The sequence below is a fragment of the Archocentrus centrarchus genome, chromosome 19 (genome assembly GCF_007364275.1).
Source record: "Archocentrus centrarchus isolate MPI-CPG fArcCen1 chromosome 19, fArcCen1, whole genome shotgun sequence".
Lineage (NCBI taxonomy): Eukaryota > Metazoa > Chordata > Actinopteri > Cichliformes > Cichlidae > Archocentrus > Archocentrus centrarchus.
In genome coordinates this window covers 18,529,563-18,553,403 of record NC_044364.1, presented here as the reverse complement: position 1 = coordinate 18,553,403, position 23,841 = coordinate 18,529,563, and the positions used below count along the sequence as shown (strand labels likewise).

The window sequence follows — 23,841 nt, the reverse complement described above, 5'->3', positions numbered from 1 at the left end:
ATATCACACGGTCTCTGATAGTCGGATACTGTTTAGTGGTAAATCAGCTCTTCAAGTGTTGTTCCTTTGTGGTTTGTTCCATCGCGCCCACCCCTCCCAAAGACAGACTCACTCTCAGTGAGTGCACCCTCTTCCAGCTCTTTGGATCTCACTTATGTGGATTAACTGACCTCTCCTTATTGACCTTCCAGCCTGTGGACCCAGGCCTCGGTTCCAACATCTCCAGTGATCAGCATCTGTTGCAAACACCCTCTGAATCTTGTGAATCCTCCCTTTTGTTGTGGCTTTAATGGCGCATGACAGGTAAGGATCATGGCTCATCTTCTTTACATAGAACAAAACATTTCAACTCAGTCTTCCTCAGTTGTTGTCAGTCTTTAGCAGCAAATAAAGTTTGCACTGGCATCTCGGAACAGGTGAGTTCAGGACCCAGCCGGTAGTCCATAGGTAAGCAGATGGGACCATTCATGGGGGGGGCCCATAGGCAGCAGTACAGAAGAACTTGGGTGGACAGTCCAAGGGTTGAGTAGACTGGAGAGACCTATTTCAGAGGATGCTGGGAGGCAGGGGAAGCAGACTGGACTGATCAGGAGGATGAGTCTGAGGCAGGCAAGACAGGTGGGGGCCAGTGGAGAAGGTGGTGACACCCTGGAGGTTTTTGCAGGCAGACAGGAAGCCTGTGGCAGCCAATCTGTAGGATGAGTAGACAGGAGAGGCTGATCCAAGTGACATGGAGGGCAGGACAGGAGAAGCTGGGTCTACCGAGAACACGGGCAGTGTTCGCTGTCAAAACAGCTTACCTGGATCACCCTGAGGACGAGGAGATGGGCCAGAGTGGTGGTAAAGGCAGCTACTGGCTGTGCAGAAAGATTCTTACAGAGGCAGAAACCCCAGGGAGTCCAGACAGGAAGCCTTTGGAGGAGTAAGAACCCCTCAAGAGGCCATGCAGGAAGTTGCAGATGTAAACAGAACCCCTCGGGAGGCTGGGCAGGTGGCCAGCAGGGGTGGAGGAGGCGGAGCTGACAGGCTGTCAGGCAGGACAGGCTCAGGCAGTGGAGCTGTAGAGGAGCTTGGCAGAGCAGGCTCTATGGAAGAAACTGAGGGCTCTGGCTCAGGGATGTCTCTGATATGTGGAAAAACACACAAAAAAAACCTTTCACTGTCGCACTGGGTTGTGTGTTGCTCACTGTTTGTTTGTTTGTTTGTTTGTTTGTTTGTTTGTTTGTTTGTTGTATATTGTGGTCTTTGTGTGCAATGCTCATGGGCGATTGGACTAAGAGCCAGCAGTAAGTGGCTTAAGACTTTGATTTTGGTTGGTACCCCGGTACTGGCAACAACTACAAACTTTACACATAAATAAAATCCAAACAGGTGAAATAGAATCAGAGGAACTACAGATTTTGGCCTGTAGGTTGCCACTGTATCACCCAGCCACTGTGAGCAGAGCTGAACCCTATGGCTTTCTGCTTACTGACTGCATGGCCGAGGGGCCCGCTGCAGAAAAGGAGCTGTGGGCCTCCATAGGTCCCTATGTGTATTGTTCTCTGTGAATATACAACCCAAGGCCTCCAGATTACGTAATAAGGCGTTACCTTATGAGACCCTTGTTATTTCAGTATAGACTGTTTGGGTACCACACAGTGTTGTGACTAAATTAATTTGCAATTTATCAAATAATTTCCACACAGTGACTCTTCAGGAAGCCAGAGGCTTGTTCTACCCCGACTAGTAATTCAGCTTTGGCTGATTGTTGTAGCAATTAAATTTTTCCTCTTCAGCAACACTTCTTTGGCACCAGCCAGTAGATTTAGATTGCTGTAACTTTTCCTGCTATAATTAAACTCAAAGGATCATCTCGATGGAGTTTACTCAATTACAGGATCAGACCACGTGAGGAGATCATTTTAAGCTGCTCAAAGACATGAAAAATGTGTGAAAAATGAAGGTAAACCGGAGCTGAAGTTTGAGCTGAGCGAATAAGGGCTGTGTGAGTGGGGTGAAAAGAGACCTGAAGTCTGCTTGTATTAGCTAATTGGCATCAGGTGTTTCTTTCAAGCTTTTTCCCTCCACAGCTGAAGCTATCATCAGACTAACACACACAATCATGCACAACTTACAACCTCAGATTTTTCTCTGTGCCACCATCAACTGTAATTTTGAAGCGCAGACGAGAATTTTGCTCATGCGTGTTCATTAAATCGATTCATGATCGCAGCATTGATGCTGGGAGAGCGCCGTGAAAGAGCCGAGCCTGTTACAGGAAATCGAACTACTCAAATATCCAATCTCAGTAATCAAGTACTGTTGAAGTGCTTTTGACGGAGCGAGCAGGAGAGTCGATCCTTGGATTTGGTGCTTAAAAACGTTGACATCTGCTGACATTTAGCTTCATCGTCAACAAGACAAAGAAGATGTGCGAATCCTCGAGTTTTATTTTTCACAATTCCTAAGAGATGCTTTTCTCACATCTGCAAACACAAAAGCCAATATTTCAACCTGCGTAATCCTCGGACTCTTCCTGTAACATCTCAAAACATCATCAAACCAGTCTCATCATCTGTGCCCAAAACCACACGGTGTCTTCAGATCACACACGCAGCAAGTCAAAAGCAGCAACACTGCTGAACGCTCATCACACAAATCTTTAAACATTTAAATCTCGGTGTTGGGGATATGCAGCGTGAGTTTTTGAAACTGCATGTGGGCTTTCTTTAAATTCTACAAAAATGACAAAAATAAAAATGGGCCCCCGAATGCCACTCACGCTCCCCAGCCTCCTCTTTATTTCATGAAACATGAGTTTAAAGATTATGGTGCCGACAGAGGATCTGCTGGGTTCGTCCTTTTTGTCAAACTTCCCTCAGTCACAGAGAAAAACAAAAAAAGTGGTTAGTTTTTATACTTTGTAGCACATCTTATATGTTTCATACTACATAATTTACACACTTTAGTATGAATTATAAATCAAGTAAAAATAATGTTGGATAAAAGTCAAAGGTTTCAGTCCATATTGTAAATGACATTATTCTCAGAGTCAGAGAGGAAGATCATCCGGTGTGTGCTCACTGAGCCAAAATCCTGGTTTCTCAGCCTGCTCTGCCCCTTGTTTGTCACATCTGCCCCATCAAAACACCGAGACAGCGCGAGTGAAACCGCTCAGCTCGAGGGTTTGTAACATGCCTTCACTAACCCGCAGGTGACATCACCGTGGCAACGTCCTCCTTTTATACACAGTCTATGACATCGACCTCTGAAATGGCCTCTGATTCAGTCACGCTAGAGTAAAACAGGACGTTGAGCTCCTTGCGAATAGGAAAAATTCCCTCTGTTTCCAGCATGTTGCCTCCATGTTTGTTGGGTTAGGACTGAAATTCATTCAGAGAACTGGACTGACAGCACGAAAAGTAAGGAAATTTGTGTTTGGTGGATTATTTCTTTGCTGCTTCGTGGCTCTAAATCTTATCCTTAAGTACCTTAAATGGCGCCTCAGCAGCACGTGGATAAACCACACACAGTCACAACAGCCTGTGTTGGTCACTGTGGCACAAACAGTACACCCAAGCTGATCCCACAAGTGTTCTGTGGGGGTGAGCGTGGTCACAGTTCGGGCCCAGAGATACGGGATTGCTGCTGGCTGCAGCCTCTCATCTCGATATCTCTCTGCAGATCGGCTCCAGGGATGATGAGCCTGATTGTCAGCAGCTGGGGTACCAGAAGCTCCAAAACAGAGTCAATAGTAGAATAAGCTGTTTGGCAGGTTTTTCATGGGTGCAACCCACAGATGCATTTTCCTTACAGATGTGGTTCCATTTAGGAGAAATAAACAGGCTTTCCAACATTATCAGATTTATTGGTTACAACAAAGAAATAACCGAGCAAACACACAAACACAAACAGTTTCATTAATGTGATTCTAACATTTTCACTCCAGATGATCCTCCGTCTGAACCCGTCACAGGGTTTGTCTGTAGGTTTTCACCAGTGAGGGCACTCGTGCCAGCAACCTTTGCAGGGACACATGCTGATTACATAAATGTGCTACGCCTGCTTTGTCATCCTCCATGCATCTGGAATGACCCTTGGCACTGCTCTGCACACACACACACACACGCACACATGGGATTGTGTTGAGTCTCCAGCACTGGGGATGTTTCATGCCTTGATTGAAGATAAATTGTGTTTCAGATTAAACCAGGAGGAGGAGGAGGAGGAGTGGGTGGACTACATTGTGCTTGATGGTGAACTCCTCCAGCTGCAGGAAGAGGGGATTAAAAATGACCATCTTACACAACCTTCTTGAAATAAACCCGGGTGGCTCCTCAGAAAATCCACACCGAGAACAAAACAAATGGTTCCACTGCAGCATGCACGACACCTGTCAGGAATATTTTTTAGCTCCTGACTGCTAGTCTCAGAGACGAGCGTGCATACAGCAGGCAGGAACACTGTGTCCTACTAGAAGCAGGCTGAAGAGTGGAAACAGTATCCTAACCCATAGCCCAGTTTGCTACGATCCCCCAGTTGCCACTACTGACACTTCACAAGATAGCATACTCAGCGGAGGGCACTGTCACCTTGGATGAAGGCATCCTTTGATTAATGCCTCCCTGCGCGTCACTGGCTCTAAAGAAAGCTTCAGCGCACTGTGCATGAAGCATTTTGTGAACTCAAAGCCTCAGCGGTATGGTTTTAGCAGGCATGGCATGTGAGGGTAATATCACATCTGATAGTTTAATGGTTAAAATATGAATTAGGAACAGAATGAACAGGGACAGGAGTACTCAGGCTCCGGTGCATAAAAGCCTGAACAGAGTAGGAATGAACAAATATTCTAAAAAGCTGTAAATCTGTGTGTTTTTAGCATTAAAATGCAGGGTGTGATGCAATGTCCTGATTTGACTGTTTTCATCTGCTCGGCAGATTAAAATGGGCAATGAACAGAACGTGAATATAATTATACCTGACAGGCTGGGATCAGAGAACATTTGACAGTTTTCCACTGTAAAATGACTAAAAACTGTTTCCCAACCTTCTTCTGGCCTGGGATCACTTAAAGTGAAGCAATATGAGTGAGAACGAGCGCTTCAACCCAAGAACAATTTTCCTCAAAGACTGGTAAGTTTTAAAGGTTTCCGGGGCCTCACAAAGGGTCAGAGCTGCTGTACTTTTGGACAGCACAGTTGCATGACCTGGAATCTGTCCATTCGTGTTTCTGGACACAAATTTCCATCGGTCCTGTCCATATGTTCTGATCTGGATACAAGAACAGACAATAAACATTTTTCACTGTCACAGAACAGAAGATGTGCAGGTTGGAGGAGTCACAGGTTTGTAAGCTTCATTGGGATCATTTTTTAACACTTTATAAATTTCATACACACACATACACAAATGTGGTGACAGATGAAAGGGAAAAAAAAACAACACAAAGTGTCTCGGTAAGGTGTTCACTCACCACCAGGCAGAAACCTCAGTCACGGGGAAGTGCTAAAAACTGCAGTCCCGCCAGTGGCCACTTGATGCTGGCTCCAAAATCCTGAGTCAGCCCCCACAGACGCTCATGTTAAAATGTCCACCTTCAGCCATGAGATAAACATATTTACAGCCTGATACAAAAAACAAAACAGTTTTGGTCTCTGCAGCTAATTTATCCCTTTAATAACTGTGCGTAATAACACAAAGTTTGGGGTGTGGTTGCTTTGACTGAGAGGTCATCAGAGAAATGTCACGTTTTTATCGTGGCAGGCATCTTCTTCACTAATCTGCTGTGTCTGTGTTACTTTGTGAGTATTTTAATTCATTATTCTGACCATATAATAATAATAATAATGTCTTTATGTTCTGCAACTTGTGCATGTGCTTTATGATCACACTAATTAACAAATATCTGTGTCTGTGGACGCTCCCTTACAGTTTATGGTAACCAAGCTTGCTAGCATTAGCTGCTAACTTGCTGAGGGAAAACATCCGATTGGTTTACCTGCTCTGTGACCTCAGTAAACACTTTCCTGATGAGTTTTTTTGCTCAGCCTGTACAGTTAAAGTCTTACTGAATGCAGCATGATATTCATCTTATAAATTCTGGTGACGTTTGTAGTAAAATAGATGATGAAGCAGGATGTTGTTTATGGCAGGTTGGCTGTGTGACTGACACGCTGCTACTATATGGGAGTGCAGTGTCCTTGTTTCCACAGAGGTCCTTATGGCTCACATCCAGCTTCAAAACACCAAGATGGCTGGACCAAAAACCATCATCTCAAGGTTTCATAAAGGGCTCGATGGGTGACCCCACAGTGGCTACATCCACCTTTTATATACAGTCTGTGTCCACGCCTCATATATAATTGGCTAATTTAGTAAAATCCCCTGAGGGGGTCTATTCAGAGTAAATTGATAAAAGTCAATAAAAATCAGCATAAATAGAAGAATGTTTTTTTTCTTGTCCTCTCTGAGTGACTTTGGGACCCCACAGAAGATCCCCACCCACACATTGGGCCCCACTCTTTAAACTTGTTTATAACTATTTTAATTGCTGGGCTCTCGGACTCGTTGTTTCAGTGTTAATCTGAATCCGCTGAGTTTTTTTTCAGAGTAATTTTGACGCTCATTTGCACTGGGTTTTATTTAAAAGGATCCCCGGGGATACTTAACTTTATTGACACACTGGGACCATCTGTCGATCTCGGCTTGCAGCAGAATCTGTTGACTCTGCGCTCTGGCACTAATTCATCTGGAAACGGGGGCACATGTTAAAAGGGTTCTCTTCTCCTGGATGCTTGATAAGAGCGATGCGCGCGCAGCCTCCCCTTTCAAAATCAGCTCACCCCGGGGCCCGCGTGCTTTAAACTTTCTCACAGCACTGACGTCTGGATCGCGCGGGGGTGAAAGATTAGGATCTGGAACAGCGGGCAGTCATTCCATGGTTAACTCCACGGAGAGGAATCGAGTTATTCCTCAGTCGCGCTGGATACACTCGACAAAGTGGCACAACGTGGGCGGCGCGTTGTGGAGAGGATGTGCACAACCGCGGCGGCTCCGCGCAGGAGTCAGAAGCTGGATGGGAAGCCGGACGGACGTTAGGTTGTAGTCGAGGAAACCTGCCGAGTAAACCATGCGTGGAAAATGAGTTTTAGTTCGTGGACAGCTTTGAAGGGCGCGATAGCGTCTGTCGGATGGTGCGCGCGTCTCCAGCCTGGATTCAGTCCTAACAGAGGGAGCGAGTTCATTTCACGGGAAAGCGACCCCATCAGAGAGGTGACAGACTAGATACTCCAGCTCCTCATTAAATGATCTTAATACCGTGTAACCTCTGACATCACCGGGACATTTAAACCCAGTCTGGCCACGCTGGGCTTTTCCCCCAACAACAGCATCAAAAAATTGCGCTGATGTGACTTTTTTGTTTTTGTTTTTTTCTTGAGGGATTTTTTTCCTCTCAATCACAGGGATAAAATATTTGAATGAAGTAACAAGAAGACGTTTCCTCCCATACCTGGAAATGATGTGAAAAATTAAAGCGTGGAAATGCGTCGCAAGTGCTTTTATCTGCTTGAGGTAAGTTCTGCGTCTTTTGCGCTTCCACTTGGTCTTCTCACCTTTGGGCATTTCATTCAGATATCTGAATAACAGCTCCGGGAGATCCGCGCTGTTATCGTGGATTGCAGTTAAGGACAATCTTGATGTGGAGGGATTTAGCACTGCCACCCCGTCCAGATGTCAGTTTTGGATGCTGATTTTTTTTTTCTTTTTCTGTTTACTATTCAAAATAAAATCCATTAAAGGCAAGAAAAAATGCCTAATTTATCTGAATTAAAAGGTTTTATCCCGGCCCATAATCACATGTTTTTTGTTTTTAATATATATTAATAACAGTTTTCGTCCCATTAATTTAAATAAGCACTGCAGCTTCCCTGAAACGTTTTTACCTGCAAACACTGAAACTTGAACCAGGACTAAGGTGACGCAAGAAAAACGATCCCAAGCGGCACAGTTCTACCCACTGAAACTGAACACTGATGGAAAAAACAAAAAGAGGCGGATTTGGGGCACATTTTGGAGATTAAACTGGGTGTTTTAATGCAGCAAGTGCACTCTTTTTTATAGCGAACAAGAGAAGCGAGCGCAGTGGTGTTGAAACGTCTCCGGTCCCATAACGCAGAGATCTGATATCACTCATGCTGTGACCCCTTCAGAGCAAAATGCAGAGCCGGCAGAGAATAAGGACATGTGATTTGTTGCACTCACTTGCTGATGTTGTAGATGCCTGAGGTGAATTATTTCATCTGCCTCCTGCCCATTGTGCAAAGTGCTGCTGCACTAAGAATAACCAAGAATCCCGTGAGCCCTGTTTTTAAATCCCCCTGCTTTCTATTCGCGGCCCCATTGTTGTGATTTAAGACCCCAAACTCACAGCAGCTGAGGTCATAAAAGTAGAAATACTATGTGCAGCTTTAAGGTGTGTGAACAAAGCAGAAGTCATGCATACAAATTTTTACATGGTTAAGTACTTTAGTGTTTGCATAGCATTGCCTTTGCAGATACACCTAACTCTGAGTAATGCATGCATTATTGGATTATACTTACTGATGCAAAGACACAGCTGGGCATCTGCAACTTATTTTAAAGTCTATTATAATACTTTTAAATACCCATATGACTTTGAGTATTTGTGAAGCTTTTGGCAAAGGAAAGTACACCTTGGTCAGGATGCCTTCACAGTCTAGCAGAGATGACACAAATCACCCCAGTGCTCCTGTCTTTGGGTGGGTGAGGGAACCCATGCAGGCACAGGGAGAACCAAAGACTGTATATATTAAAAACTCTCATGTAGCACTGTGACATCAACCGTTTGATTTAGACTGCATTTAAAGCCTTAAAATCAGCATTTTAGCTGAAGCCATTTTGGGTTCTTGGAGCCACAAGTTACTATATTTGAATTAAAGAGCGGAGCTCTGCTTTATCTGCTAATTCTAGGTAGTTTGGTTAGCAACCTGTAAACTGTAACAGATACTGGCTAATTAGTGCTAATAAAATACTAGAACTGTACTCAACAGCACAAACATCTTACATGGTCCCACACAACAGGCCATATTATTGGACCAGTTCCATTAAAAAACGCCTGTAAAAGCACCAACAGCCCAAACATGGTGGGAGGTGCAGTTCAGGGACTCGAGTTAGGGCAGGTGAGGTATGAGCTGTGACAGCTAAAACATTCTTAGACACGTTAAGTCTTTATTGTGGTTTGTGTTATTGTGATATCTTTAAAACTGGAATGACAGGAACAATTTTACTGTCAGCAGCAAACCTCGAGTTCTGCTTTGGTTATTGTTTTGTCTCATTTTTGGCAAATTAATTACTTAAAATTTAAAATTGCAAGTATAGAGAGATGGCAAGAGACTGCGACCAGAACTGCAAAAAAGTTCACAAAAGACTGCATCATGTGTATTAGAAGCAGTACCTGTCAGTACTGTATATGGTGATACCCTCATTGCAGACTGTTCCCAATAAACTCATCAGTTTCCATAACATGCTGCGCCGTCATTCATGCAGACTAACAACAGTGAGCCACACCTCCAACCCACTGCTGTTTGTTCATGCTTCTGCATTTTGTTCATGCTGAGTTTAACAAATCTCTCTCTAAAGCCAGTTTATGATTCTCTTGCAGCAGATCCATTCTGAAGCACCCTCTGAAAAGGAGCTGTAGATACAGCCAAACTGTCTCAGTTAAAAGGAAAAAGGATTAAAAATTGAACTAGCGTAAATGCTGGAGGCATTGAGGCTCCTGCATGTGTGATCAGTAAATTGGCAAGAGCAGCGTTGAATCATTCTGAGTACTCAGAATATGTCATAGCAGAGGCTTGTTTTTATATAGATGCTATCTTGAATTCAAAACAAGAGTAAGATGACTATAAGCTCTTACAAAAGGGAGACTATTATGCTCAGTATATGCATGGAAACAGGCAGTAAATGGCACATGGGACACAGAAAGTCTTGGATCAGCAGCTCTGCGTCCGTCCTCAGGCATTCATCCTGAACGTACCCACTTGGGAAGCCTTTTCCTCCACCTGACTCCACCATTTTTTTGGTTCTTTTTTATACACAATATCCTCATGTGATGTCAATCATGTGATTCTTACTAGAAGTGTGGATTTTTTTTTTTTTTGCACTTCTGATAGAATTAAATTCTTCTCACAATTCAGTGTGTGCAGGGTGTACCTGCTTCTTGTCCGGTGGCAGCTGGGATAGCCTCCTGGATAGATGTAGTGCTACATTTACTTCTTTCTGCTTGTCCCAAACATTTAATAGTGCAAATACTTAGAAAACAATGATGAGGGGTTCATCATCTCGGTTATATGCTATCATGTGAATGATGCAACTCTCTCACTTGAATTTTTTACCAGCGGAACTAAAAAAAATAATAAAAAAATTAATTTAAAAAAAGCCAATAAACAAAACCTGCAGTTCCTCCAGTGGCCACTTGAGGCATGACATCATGCAGACATTGCTCAGGAGTTGATTGCATGGGTTGTTAGCAGATTTCTGCAGCTGCCTGTAGTTTGCATGGAAACACTCGCGAAGTGCAAGCTTTGCTGTAGTCAAACTTTTAAAAAGTGCAACAAAAACAGAGAATGTCTGAGTTAAGAGACACAATTTTACTTAGAAGGCAAACAGTCTCCATTTCTGTTTCTGCCGCCTTTCAGGGGGTACATGTTTTTCCCTCTTCACTGGTGGATGCCAGCGGCCTTTGTGACTCAGGACATTTTGTCTGCTAAAATAGTCACTGAAATAGACCTGTTGATCACATTTATGACGCTGGAGACTTTTTTGACTTTTATCTCTTTAATAATAAAGCTTGCTGTGAGGTTTTAGGTTTTACTAGTTTGTTGTACCTGCTAGCATTAGCTTGCAAACTCAAACCTGTGGTGGAAATATGGCTACTTCTGACTGCAATTAAAAAAAAAAGATGATGATGGGCCCAAACAGGGCTCTGCGAACCAGTGGCTGACCTCGATGTTTACAGTCTGACTGTTATTTAACCTTCTTCTGCATCGTCCTCTGTGTGTGAGCACTAGCATCTACTTTTAGCTTGCATGTCTTTCTCATTAAAGTCTGAGGTTATTTTATGTTATCACAATGCATTTGCCCTGTTTGTGTCACAGTAATGAGTTTGGCCTGTGTTTTTATTTAATTGATCTCCTCGTGCTCACCTTTCCGTTTGTGTTTCCTGTGTCACAGACTTTTTTTCACTTCCTGTTTTATTTTGGCAAATTTAGGTAAAGGTCTTCCTGCCTTTGTCATTTTCCCACCTTTTTTTTTTATTTTTTTTTTTTTTAACTTTTTTGGCCACAGGCTTTTTTTTATTGGCTGTGGAGGGAGACAGGAAATGGGGGAAAGTTACATGGGGGCAAGCTAATGACAGGCTGGGACTCGAACTTGTGCCGCCTGCACTGCAAGGCGGCATATACTGTACACGCGGTTGCCTGCTTCACCACTGAGCCACCTGGGCGCACTTTTCCACCTTTTATAATTGTGTATTTACAGTCCTGCCTCTTTCCCTGCCATTCTGCCCACTCTCACTGTTTCTTACATGTTTTTGTTTTTCCTGTTTGGAAATATTTACAGTATGTAAAAATCCTCTGAGTCACTCGCTTTCTGCTTTTTTGTTTGCTATTCTTACTCCTGTGTCCTGCGTTTGTGTCCTTTCACTGAACTTTGGGGGAACGTGACATTTCACACCGAGCGTTTATGACCAATGACCCGAGCCCCGTCCTTTACCCTAACACCAATGAGTTTTAAATCACACATGAAAAAGTGAGACGTGACATACGAGGGTGGAAGGAGTGTGACATTTATGCACGAGTCAGGCGAGTACATTAAAGGCCATTTTCTAGAGAAATTAACAACAGCTTGAACAGCTGTAAATGTATATTGTAGCCTTTTTTACTGCCCTGTATTTCCATGTATGTAAAAGTTTAGTTTATGAAATGAAGCATGAGGGCTGTGGTGTTACAGCTGCTGCAGAGAAACAAAAAGCTTAAAGACTGAGTGTTTCTTCCACTGTGATAAAAAGAAGTTGTAATAAGAGGAGCCGGTCGGTTTCTGCACCCCAATACCTGCTCGGGACTCACTGAGCGTGAAACAGACACAGCAAGCGACCCAGAAAACCTGTGAAATCTGGGCCATTTTATATGATGCGACTTCATACAGAGCAAATATTTCACGCTGCTGTGACCAGCAGGTATGACTGTGCTTTTTATACAGTAACAAAGCGAGGAGCGTTAATGAATTTAAAGCAGCTTTTTCCAAGTGAAAAATGGTGAAATGTTTAACGTTTCACAAGCTGTATTATTAATGGGAATGTTTTATTTAAAGAGGAAATGAGGCATTGTCTTTGTGGGTAATTGTAGCCGGCCTCACAGGGAACAGCCTATATACTGAAGGACGGCTGCATCGAGATGTAACAGTTTGGGGTCACTTAGAGAGGCCAAACCAAATCAAAATAAATGATGTTTTACAGTCTTTGGGTCTTTCCTGCCTCTTGTAAAAAAAATAAAGGTGCTGACAGAGGCTGTGAATTCAGCAGTGAATCAGCAGCTGGATGTCACCACTGTGGAGCTATTTTTTTTTCTTGTTGTGTCACCACCCTTAATTATTTGGATGCTTTCCGGCAGAGTCACCGGTCCAGGATGAGGGGATTTCAGTTGTGTTTGGATGAAATATTAATTCAAACACTGATTTCCACTGTGCTGCCATTTAACAAACCCATAAATACCCCTTCTCCTGTTCTCTATCCCGGAATAGAGCAGATGTTATCTAATGCTGTTATCAACTGTCGTCTCTTGAGACCCGGCGGATTCTGTAGTTTTATAAAAATCTACATTATTCAGTGTTTTTCCCTCCTGCATAGCTGAAAAACAGGCTACCGATCCAGAAACAGAGACTTTAAATTTAGCATTAAAGCCCTTTGAGAAGTCATTTCTTTGTATCCGTAAACATGAGATTGTTGGGGTGTGATTGCTCCAAATTCAGAGGCATTTGCAGCTGTTAATTCATGCATCACCCTCTCCAGGGACATCACAAAGGAGGTAAAGGATCTTAAAGGTGCTTCCACACAAATATGATTTTGTTTCGAGTCTTGCACCTGCAGCTTTTGTCAGCCGCTGCCATTGATTTAGCTGAGCCACACGGCTAATATTTGGCAGTGCTACGTAGACCTGTGATCACAAATAAAACCTCCAAAGTGGTAATAATAAGGAGAAATGCAGATCAGAGTGGATTTTCTGTGCATTAGAAATGGTTTTAATCGCTGTAAGACTGCAGGAGTGGAGGAAGTGGAAATAACTTAGAGTAACAGCAGCGCTAGCAGTCATGCTGGAGCTTTATAAATAAACATGTACAATTTTCTTTCATCAGGGAAGCGATTCCCGAGGACATAATGTGTTTGAATATAATCCCAAAAGCTGCTGTCATCATAGAATTGCTAAAATAATGTTGAATATAATAATGAACCTGTTTTTATTGTTGTTGATTTGCTTTATTTTTGCCACAAAAGTGTGCTTTTGCTAAATTTGCAGTTATACCGTTAAATGTTTGATCCCACTTAAAAGTTTTGAATCGTTAAAGGGTTAAACTCTCAATTCTGTCTTTACTGTAAATCACTGGATTATAAACTAACATTATATTTGAGCCTCAGAAGAAAAAAAAAACAACTTGTGTATCTCATTAGACTGCACTGCAAAGGAATATATTCCTAGAATAGCTTGTCTCCCTCCCAGAGTCTGGTTCTGCTGGAGGTTTCTTCCTGTTAAAAGGAAGTTTTTCCTTCCCACTGTTGCCAAGTGCTTGCTCACAGGGGGTTGTTTTTACTGTTGGGTTTATCTGTATTATTGTAGTTTCTTTACCTTACAATATAAAGCAGCAGGAGGTGACTGTTTGTTGTGATGTGGCGACACAATAAGATGCCTGTGAAGGACCCTGTGATGCTACATTTAGGGTGTACTCGCACAAGGCAACCATACCTGAGTGTGTTTGGTCCCCGGCGTCCAGTTTGTTTTTCCAGTGCAGTTCAGTCTCTGATTGGAGTATTAACTCCCTTCTGATTACTTAGATTTTGCATATTTATCACACTTACATGTTTCAGGTCATTGTCAAATTTTATTATTAGACAAGGATAAATTGAGGAAATACAAAATGTAGTTTTTAAATGATGGTTTAATTTATTAAGGGAACAAATCTATCCAAACATACTTGCCCTGTGTGAAAAAGTAACTGGCCCCTAAACCTAATAACTGGCTGTGCCGTCCTTGGCAGCAACAACTGCAATTAAGCATTTGTGACAACTGGCAGTGAGTTTTTCACATCACTGTGGAGGAACTTTGACCCACTCTTCTTTGCAGAATAGTCTGAATTCAGCCACATTGGAAGGTTTTCCAGCATGAACGGCCTGTTTAAGGTCACGCCAAAGAATCTCAGTCTGATTTAAGTCCAGACTTTGACTCGGCTGCTCCAAAACCTTTATTTTACTTTGGTTTTTGAGTCATTCAGAGGTGGACTTGCGGCTGTGTTTCATCGTCCTGCTGCATAACCTGAATGAGCTTCAGGACACAAACTGATGGGCGGATATCCTCATTCAGGATTTTCTGGTGGAGAGCAGAATTCATGGTTACATCAATTACAGCAAGTCGTCCTGAAGCAGCAAAGCAGCCCCAAACCATCACACTACCGCCATCATGTCTGACTGTTGGTATGATGTTATTTTTATAAAATGCTGTGTTAGTTTATGCAGATGTAACGGGACTCAAACCTTCCAGAAAGTTCAGCTTCTGTCTTGTCAGTCCACAGAATATTTTCCCAGAAGTCTTGGAGATCCTCCAGATGTTTGTTGGCAGATGTGAGACGAGCCTTTGTGTTCTTGTTGATCAGCAGTGGTTTTCTCCTTGGAGCTCTCCCATGTATGCCATTTTTGCCCAGTCTATCTGATTTCTGAATCATGAACTCTCTGACCTTAACTGAGCCAAGTGAGGCCTGCAGTTCTTTAGATGTTGTTCTGGGTTCTTCTGTGACCTCCTGGATGAGTCGCTGATGCGCTCTTGGAGTAATTTTGGTAGCCAGCCTCTCCTGGGAAGGTTCGCCACTGTTCAAGGGGCCTGGATGGGTTTCTTCCTGTTAAAAGGGAGTTTTTCCTTCCTACTGCCACCAAATGCTTGCTCATAGGGGGATCATTTTGACTGTTGGGTTTTCTCTGTAATTATTGTAGGGTCTTTACCTACAATATAAAGCGCCTTGAGGCAACTGTTCATTGTGATTTGGCGCTATATAACTAAAATGTAATTGAATTGAATCTAAAACATTTAAGTGTGACAAATATGCAAAAAAATGTTTTTAAATCAGGAAGGGGCAAATACTCTCTCACAGCACTGCAGAAGATTACTGCTATTAAAGTAATCAGTAACACTGCAGCGTTACCCACTGAGAAGATGAACTTATTTGTGCTTTTGTGGGACTTTTGCCATTCATTGTGCACGGTGGTTATACTGACAGAGCTCGTGAAGCAACCTTTGAATGTACTGATATTACTCCATTGCATATGGAGTTCACTTGTAGTAATCCACCACATAATCAGCAGCAAGCTTATTAATTTCTCTTGGAGCGGAGCTGGTCGGATGCTGGTACTATGGCTCTTTCATTCTTTGCATTCTCGTCCTCTCTGCCGGTGCTGTGAAGCTGCTGTGCTGAGTGTCTGTCCTTGATGTGAAGAAGAGCTCTTTGCAGCTGACAGACACTTGTTATCACCCGGGCACAATTTGCATTTCACCGCACTGCCGTTTTACTTTTCATCCACAAAAGCTTTCAGAGCCATGTGAGTATTTCCATGACGTAAAGGCTGTCCTTTCACAGCAGCTACCCGCTGAGGAGACGGAGAGAAATACAAGTTTTCTGTTTCGTTTTGTTCTGAGGAATCAAAAAGAAAAGGGAAGTGTGGTAAAATTATAACTGTAGTATACTAAATGATAGCAGTGGCCTTTCAGCACCAGATTATTACTGGCTGATGGTTTGATGTGTGTGATGTTTCTGCTCGACATCCGTCCTGGATGCAAGGGAAAGTTTGTTTACAAGAGTTTTTGTAACTCAGCCTTTTATCGGAGAAGAAGATTTATACCAAAAACACGGACTCATGCTCGCAGCGTCTTGTTGTCACTGCATGGATTTGAAAGGAGGAAGGACAAATGTAAGACAACAACAGAAAGACCAAAAATGTGTTCTCTCAGTGTAATAAAGAGGACAATAATCTTTGGGCACTGAGTGGGCTTACAGATAAAGTTGCTCTAATAGGTTGTGGGATTTGTTTTCCAGTGACTCCCCATCTGGTTCTTGTTGCCTTTGCAGCCTCATATTTGTGTGTTCCCTCAGTACTGGTTCATACTTGGTCTTTATTCCTCTGCTATTCTTCCTCTGTAGTATTTTCTAGGAGAAACCAGCCGTCTCTTTCCTGCCTACAGTGATGAAAAGATCCTAAAAGTCTGTGCTGGACACAGATTCTTATCATTTTAAAGCACATTTTAAAATTGTTGCACTGCAGGAAAAAGTGGTTCAAACCCATTTTTTTTGCTGATCTGTTTTATAGCAGCGTGAACAGGAGAGCTCCCACAGATCCTCTCTGGTCGTGGACTGAAAGAGCGGCGCGGGGAGCTGACGTTACCTTCAGATATCTGATCGACTGATTGATCCCGACCTCTGTGACCTTCCTCTGTTTGCAGGTGTGCGCCGTCATGAGCCTCCTGCCGTCGGCCCCGTTAGCAGATTTGACATGTGAAGCTCTGCTCATGCTGTCGGGGAACATCTCGCGTAAGTTTTGCACAAACATCAGCTGGATTTTTATTACACCAGCACGACTACAGCAGCTGTTACAAGCTTTTAAAAGCCACTCAGTTCCCAGTACTCTCCAGCCGGTCTGTTCTAGCTTGCGCCACCGTTAGCACACGTTTGAGATTGAATTGATTTTCAGTCTTTTCCATTTCCATGGCCATAACCACTAAATGTCAGACCCTCATCTTCAGTCTCACACACACACATACAGACACACACACACACACCCAGATGTTAGGAAACCATCTTTTTGTACTATTCAATTTCCTTGCAGACCTCACCAGCACTCCCACAGGACTCACACAAGCACACACAAATGCACAGGAATGATGCTCCTGTTGTTTGCCCCAGGTTACAGTCACAGAATCACCCAGTTAGCTCTGAACAGAGTGATGATAGCAGAGTGTTATCGTGCTGTCACAGCTGTGAGGATTTCGTTCACTTCATCTGCATCGAGTACCAGAAACCATCTACAGGTGCCATTAAATTATTATTATTATCATTACCTTTGTTTTTGGTAAATCTGTTCAGATGTTGAGGAAATTTTAATGAGATTGTGAAAAATGTTCATCACCGTTTATCAGATGTCCACAGTTCAAAAGCCCAAAATGTTTAATCTGAATTTAATACGTTTTGGATTAAATTATGAAATTATGAATTGAGTTTCTTGTTGAGGCAGCGCTGCTCTCTGTACAAGCACATTAAAGATGTGTTAACATAACATGACTACAGTTATTTTCTGTCTTCTTTACAGTCTGCTTCTGCTATTTATGAACGATGAATTTTGGCAAGCTGTCACTCCAGTCTTGGCCAATGGAGACGTGTTACATTTTTAATCGGGTCCTCGAGATTCAGCTCAGCGGTGTGCAAAGCTTGTCACATTTATTTACTTGCAATAAAAACTTGTTTGGATGGGCTAATTATGCTTATGCAAATGTGTTTCCATTGCAATGATGGCTTGATTGACTGCAGGATAATGATACTAATGTAGTTCCACAGAAGCAGAGATCTTCTCAGTGGATTCTTGAAATTTCAGCTCTAATTTCAGAGCCTAATCTGAAATCAAGTGGGTCAGATCTGTAAACCCATTCAAATTTATAGTTAATACATGAGTTTAAGTAAAGCAGCAACAACAGTATTTTATATCTTCATGAATCAAATCCGTCGCTGAGATCTAAAAATATTTAAACATTTTGAGACATTTTTTTCACACCTGTTTAATAATATTTCATCTCCACCCAGAAACTGCATTTTATTATTAAATATTCACACTTTGCAAAGCCATCCATTCTGACCTCTGGGCCTCATGTTTGACACCCCTGATGTAAACACAGTTGGACAGAAGTATTGGGCCGAACTCCTTAATCTGTAAATTCAGCTGTTTTCAGAATCACAGGAACTCGCCCGGGCTGTAAAGTTACAGAGCAGGGTCGCCGACATCGTCCTGACTCAGTAACTGCAGAGCTCCAAACCTCCTCTGGCATTAACATCAGCACTAAACTGTGCACAGGGAGCTTCCCAGCAGCTCATGCACATGCAGGCAGCTTTTGTTTATGGTGCACGTGAGCCAAGCATTGCAAATAGTCAACATATGAGTTTATCTGTTGGCACATCAGTTTTATATTCGTTATAATGAAGAGCTAAAAGACTTGAGCTCATATTGCCTCTGGCATTGAATATTGGCCAGTTGTTATTTCAAGCATGTATTTTTGTATAATTTCATAAATGGTGCGTCCTCGGTTTAAAAATGTCATTTGAGTCTCAATCAAAAGTGTGTAAAACTTTATTTTTTTATGGATTAAAATAAGTGCAGCTTTGTTTGTTATCTTTGACAGCATTATACTGATGTTACATGCTGATAATCTAAATTAAATGATAAAATATGTTGTTGTTTTTTGTGATCTAGAGCCCGTATTTGAAGGATTAAAGGGCAAATTCCCCCAAATTACACTGCAGATTACATGACCCACAGAAGTGTTTTATGATCCATCGTTTGCCTTTTTCTGGGCAAAATAAGCCCAAGTTCATGCACAACACTAACCTGCTATGTTTAAACAAAAAAGATGTAACATGTTCACTCGTTAGCATTTATGGGGACATTTTCTAGTACCAGGCTGTCCTCGTTCAGCTCTCATCTAGAAAGCGAGTCATTATGTTTCTAAATATGTCGAACTGTAACCTTTAAGCTTCCCCCGTTGGCAGCTTTATAACGTCACCTTGCTTTTAAAAATATAAAAATTGTTTTAGACATGTGAACAAATGACCAGTGGAAGCTTTTATGCACTTTTCATATTTGACTCATTTCATTCATTTTCTCACTGCATACATGAAAAAAAAAAAAAACTGTAATGAAAGCATTAAAACAGAGTGTCACCTTTCCCTGCAGAGCATCCTTATTTCCGGATCTTTCTTATCTAATTCCTCTCGAGTTATTACAGGAGTAATAGCCTGACCCTCGGGGCACGTCTACATTCATATTTGCTGCTACCATCCCCTTATTGCTGGAGGAAAGGTCTGTCATCAGTGTTTACCGCTGCCCTTTCACGCTCACCCTTTGTAGCTGTTAAGCTGAATCTGATGAGATTTTCATTGCCTCTTCTGAACTGAGCAAACAGCGATGGAGGTTATTGATGAAGCTGTTTCTCTCTGGGTTGCAGTGCAGTCCCTGGCCGCCACCTGGAACCAAACTCTGAGCAACGCCACAAGCCAGTGGAGCGGTGAGTTGAGACGTGTGAAAGCGATTCCCCACACAGTTACTACAAAGCAGAGATGTTGTTAGATACCCCACAAGGGGAAAGAAGTCTGATTGGAGCCCAGATTATAAAGGACTAACATCAAAGAGGAAAACAATGCTGGAAATAGACGTGGCGTCATGCCACAGGAGACGGCGTTCAGCTCAGCAAAGCACAGGAGTAATAATTAAATCCCGTGTACACAAACAGCTCATTCTGATCCACTATTTGTTGCCAGGATCATTGGAGCATTGTCAGGTTTTTTTTATCATGTCTATATGTAGTTCTGAGCCGTGGTGGGAATGTGTCTGATGCTTCTGTCTCCGTGCTTCAGGCTCGGGGATCTACTGTGAAACCTCCATCGACGGCATCGGCACCTGCTGGCCCAGGAGCAGCGCCGGGCAGCTGGTGGCACGACCCTGTCCCGAGATGTTTTACGGCGTCCGGTACAACACCACCAGTGAGTCAATGAGCTGCCTGCAGAAATGCCAAACCTGGACACCACAAAGCATGACAGACATGACAGACAAACTATCATTTCATGTGATCCCCACGCCCTGCTTAGCCCCACATGCAACTTTCCCATGGGTAAATGCTGTTTGTGTAATTGTTTATACAGAAATTAGCAAGAGCATACAAATTAGGAAGAGATGCAGAAAAGAGTAAAAAAAAATCTGTACACGAGTGCAGATAACACACCACAAAGTGCCAGAGCTCCAAACGAGGAGAGGAGAGGAGAGGAGAGGAGACGAGAGGAGAGGAGAGGAGAGGTCCCGCTGTGAAAAATGGTGCTTTGGTATCAGGACTTAAATGGTTCCCAAAAAATGAAACCGAGAGAGAAAATCTAGATCAATGACTCCTGTCTGAGATGCTTAAGTCTATTAACTCTCCAGGACTCTCTGCAATTGATTGTCTTGTTTGTTTTGTGTTGGAAAATTAATAAAATGCTAAAAAATGAAACTACACTTTACTTTGTAGCCCATTTGCATATAAACTACAGATAAAAGTTATTTGACACAGAGACCCTGGCAGGATTCAAATGAAAGGGGGGTTAAAGTGATGGAAACACTGGGGAACGTCACACATGACTGTGGGAAAAGGAGAAACATGGCTTTTTTTTATGCACAGTGTGTCTAAATCTGATATTTTTTGTTGTGGTTTTGTAAAAGGAAGAAAGTGGTTCAGGTTTCTGCTTAACTATTCTTCAAGTCATCCTTAAAAAGTTTCTTCTAAGGTCAAAGTCTTCTGATAAAACGCTGTGTGTCCTTAACGGATGAGTTAGGAGGTTGTTTATGTTGTCTCCCTCTGGGAGCTGTCAGTCAAACTCGTGGCACTCAGCAGCATTTCTAATGTATCTTCAAAGATATTTTTGCAGCAATTTAAGGGCACAGAGCGCTCATTTACACAGAGAAGCCTTACACATGTTGAGACAAGCAGACCAACAATCAGAGACTAAGAACGTGGAACTATTTTCCCTACAGGATTTATTCTTTATCCCATAATCTCTCAGACACACTGAGAACACTTGCTATTATTTTCTTAAAGCTCAGTGTTGCGTGTTTAAAAGTGCTCATTTTATGCTACAAAAAAACCGCAGACCATAAGTATATTCAGCTAAGTGTTGTAAATGACAAAGAAAAATGTGCACATGCATTGCATTTGTACTTTTGTTTTGTAATTGGGACTTCTTCTCACTGAGGCCCCTCAGTCTGACTTCAGCCATAATCGCGTTCTTTATTGGACAGTTTGTCACCGCAGTGGATGCATTTCTCATGCAAAATGTTCTCAACTTGACTAAAGACATTAACCCTTTAGCATCCACACATTTTGAAAGCTTGAAAGCATTTTGCAGTGTGCAGCACACAGTGATGCGCTCAGGAGCATTAGCTGCTGTGGATTTTAGAGCTTAAAGTTTGAGACTTTACCAGTTAGTTACCAGTTTCTTGAATGTGTAAGGAAACTTTGGCTCTGCATGATGTGGGAAAGCATAAATCAAAGGAAAGGCTCATGCTTCAGTCCCCTCCATAGCAACCCCTACAGGGTAAATTAGTTTTAATCTAACTTTTTATAACAGTTACCCACCTGGATCCTAGAGTTAGGGGTGGCCGTGTTGATTGGCAGGCTCCCTGACACCTCGGAGTCTGCTAGGTCTCATCCGATACTTCAAATAATTAAACTCTCCACAGCATGAGTGCTGTTGGTGTGTTTTGGAGCTAATGCTGTGGCTCACTGTGTGGTACAGACCATGCAAGAGGTTCTAGTGTTGTATTAGTCCATAATTTAGCACTTCATTAGCTGTTGTCTGTGTCTGAGTGCTTCTAAACAAGCTTGTTGGGATTAGCTGATGAATTAGCCCTCCACCTTTCCATCCATGTAAGGTGACTCCTGGCTCCAAAAAATTAAAAAAGTCAAATGGAGACCTGCCTCAAACCTGCATTCTTTCTGTTGACCAGAAGGTGGCGACTCCTCTGGTTACACTAAAGAAATGTGCTTGTATCTATGGAAGAACGTCCCCGGGCTTCCTCACTCTGTGACCCCTGAAAACACGTTGCTGAAGAGTTTTTGTTCTTTATTACCAGTTTGGGGATTTATTGACTATAAAGTTAATTTTGTGATGTTTCCCAGCAGGTATTTCTGTTTTTGAACAGCTGTCGTTTCTCAGTGTCTAGTCTTTGTTAAGTAGCTCCAAGATGAAAGCTGTGATGAAACACATACCATGTAAGGAAGACTCAAACTCCTGATCTCCAACTCTCACATTCACGCCTCATCCTGTCGTGCTAACTGAGCCTGACACTGACCTGAACATAGTTTCAAACAAAAATAATTATATTAATATTCATAAAGAGTTCCCTTTCAGACAGTGTAGAGTAAGGGGTTTTCACCCACCACAATCATGCTTTGTTTGCAGTTTACAGCCAATCAGAATAAACTTGGATTAAAGGGGGTGGAGCTAAAATGGAGTTTCATACAGAGGGCCTGTGCCAACACCCAGTATGAGATAAATAAGGATTATTTTGAACTGTAAATCATGCAAAGCTTCTCTACCAGAGTCCATGAATAAAATATGGATCTTGAATTCAGCAGAATGAGGTCATATACCTTCATGAATTTTCCTGATTAAAGAATTTTAGCACACCATTTGAGTGAAGTAATGAATAATTAAACACCTTTTATAATTAAACAGATTTATATTTGTATCATGTTGTGCTTAAACAAAGTATACGAGCATGTCTCGTAAATATTTACTATGATTTTTATCCACAAATACCGTGTGCACAAAAATCACCAACTACAGGGGTCACAGCAATTATCCTCATCCACTGTGAATCAGCAGCTCGTGATGTGCACTGGGACACTGCAGCACTCTGAAGGTAACACAGACGAGTCAACACAAATATCTGACTTTATGAGATGAAAGCCAGTGTGTTTCATTTAGACTCTAAACCTCCCACAGGATCCAAAAGATGTGAGAGAGAGAGAAAGCAGGCTCAGCAGGGGCACACCAGTAATTTGACTCTGCGAGGTTCATTTCACCTTCAGGATTAACATAATCTCCATTGAAGTGTAGCCTAAAAGCCTAAAAAACAAAAACTGGCCATCAGCTGACTGCCAGCAAAGGTCAGCAGTGGAGGAAGCGTTTGTGAATGAAGCTGAAAGCTGCGCAGGATGCAGAATAATGTGGATTTTAAGTTTCATTCATTCCTCTGGGATATTATGAGCATAGCAGATGACAAAGGAAGGATGCATGCTATAATTAGAGGTGTATTTTTTTTTAGCATGAATTCATTATTAATCAGTATTGATTGTTGATTTTCTCAGGGGAGGTCAGCAGAGACACCTGAGCTCTTTGCTGTCCTTTCGTTATGCACAATGGGTTGTTGATTTCTGAGATAAGCGCACACTGTGACCTTAGATGCTCCTGCCGGGCGTCACCTCATCCTCATTCAAGTTTTGAGCTGACTGCAGCAGGCCGCTGGGCTGCTGCTTTTGGTATCGTATAAAATGCTGTCAGTCTCCGGCTGCTCTCTCAAACATGAGGGAGCTCAGATATGTTCACTGCCTGTAAGCAAACACCCACTCAGCTGGAAGGGAAACGCTTAGTTTCGTCTTACTGGAGGTCACAGAAGATTTGGGGAAGATGTGCATGTGGCCTGGTATCATTTAGTGGTCACTGTGGCCCCGAAGCTTTTTGGTTCGGCTCCAGTTTTTTTTTTTTTTTTAAGCCCTCGTGAGATCTTTTCAG

The 23,841-nt window shown here is 42.5% G+C and overlaps 1 protein-coding gene across 1 annotated transcript in view; it reads left to right on the top strand.

Moving 5' to 3' along the window:
* The first annotated feature begins 7,009 nt into the window (after positions 1-7,009).
* The window catches only part of LOC115798019 (corticotropin-releasing factor receptor 1-like), a 91,485-nt gene continuing 74,653 nt past the window's right edge, over positions 7,010-23,841 (top strand). The window contains exons 1-4 of the mRNA XM_030754666.1: positions 7,010-7,554; positions 16,758-16,845; positions 19,524-19,583; positions 19,933-20,058. Coding sequence (XP_030610526.1) covers positions 7,525-7,554; positions 16,758-16,845; positions 19,524-19,583; positions 19,933-20,058 — 304 coding nt within the window. The 5' untranslated portion in view covers positions 7,010-7,524. The remainder of the gene's footprint in view (positions 7,555-16,757; positions 16,846-19,523; positions 19,584-19,932; positions 20,059-23,841) is intronic.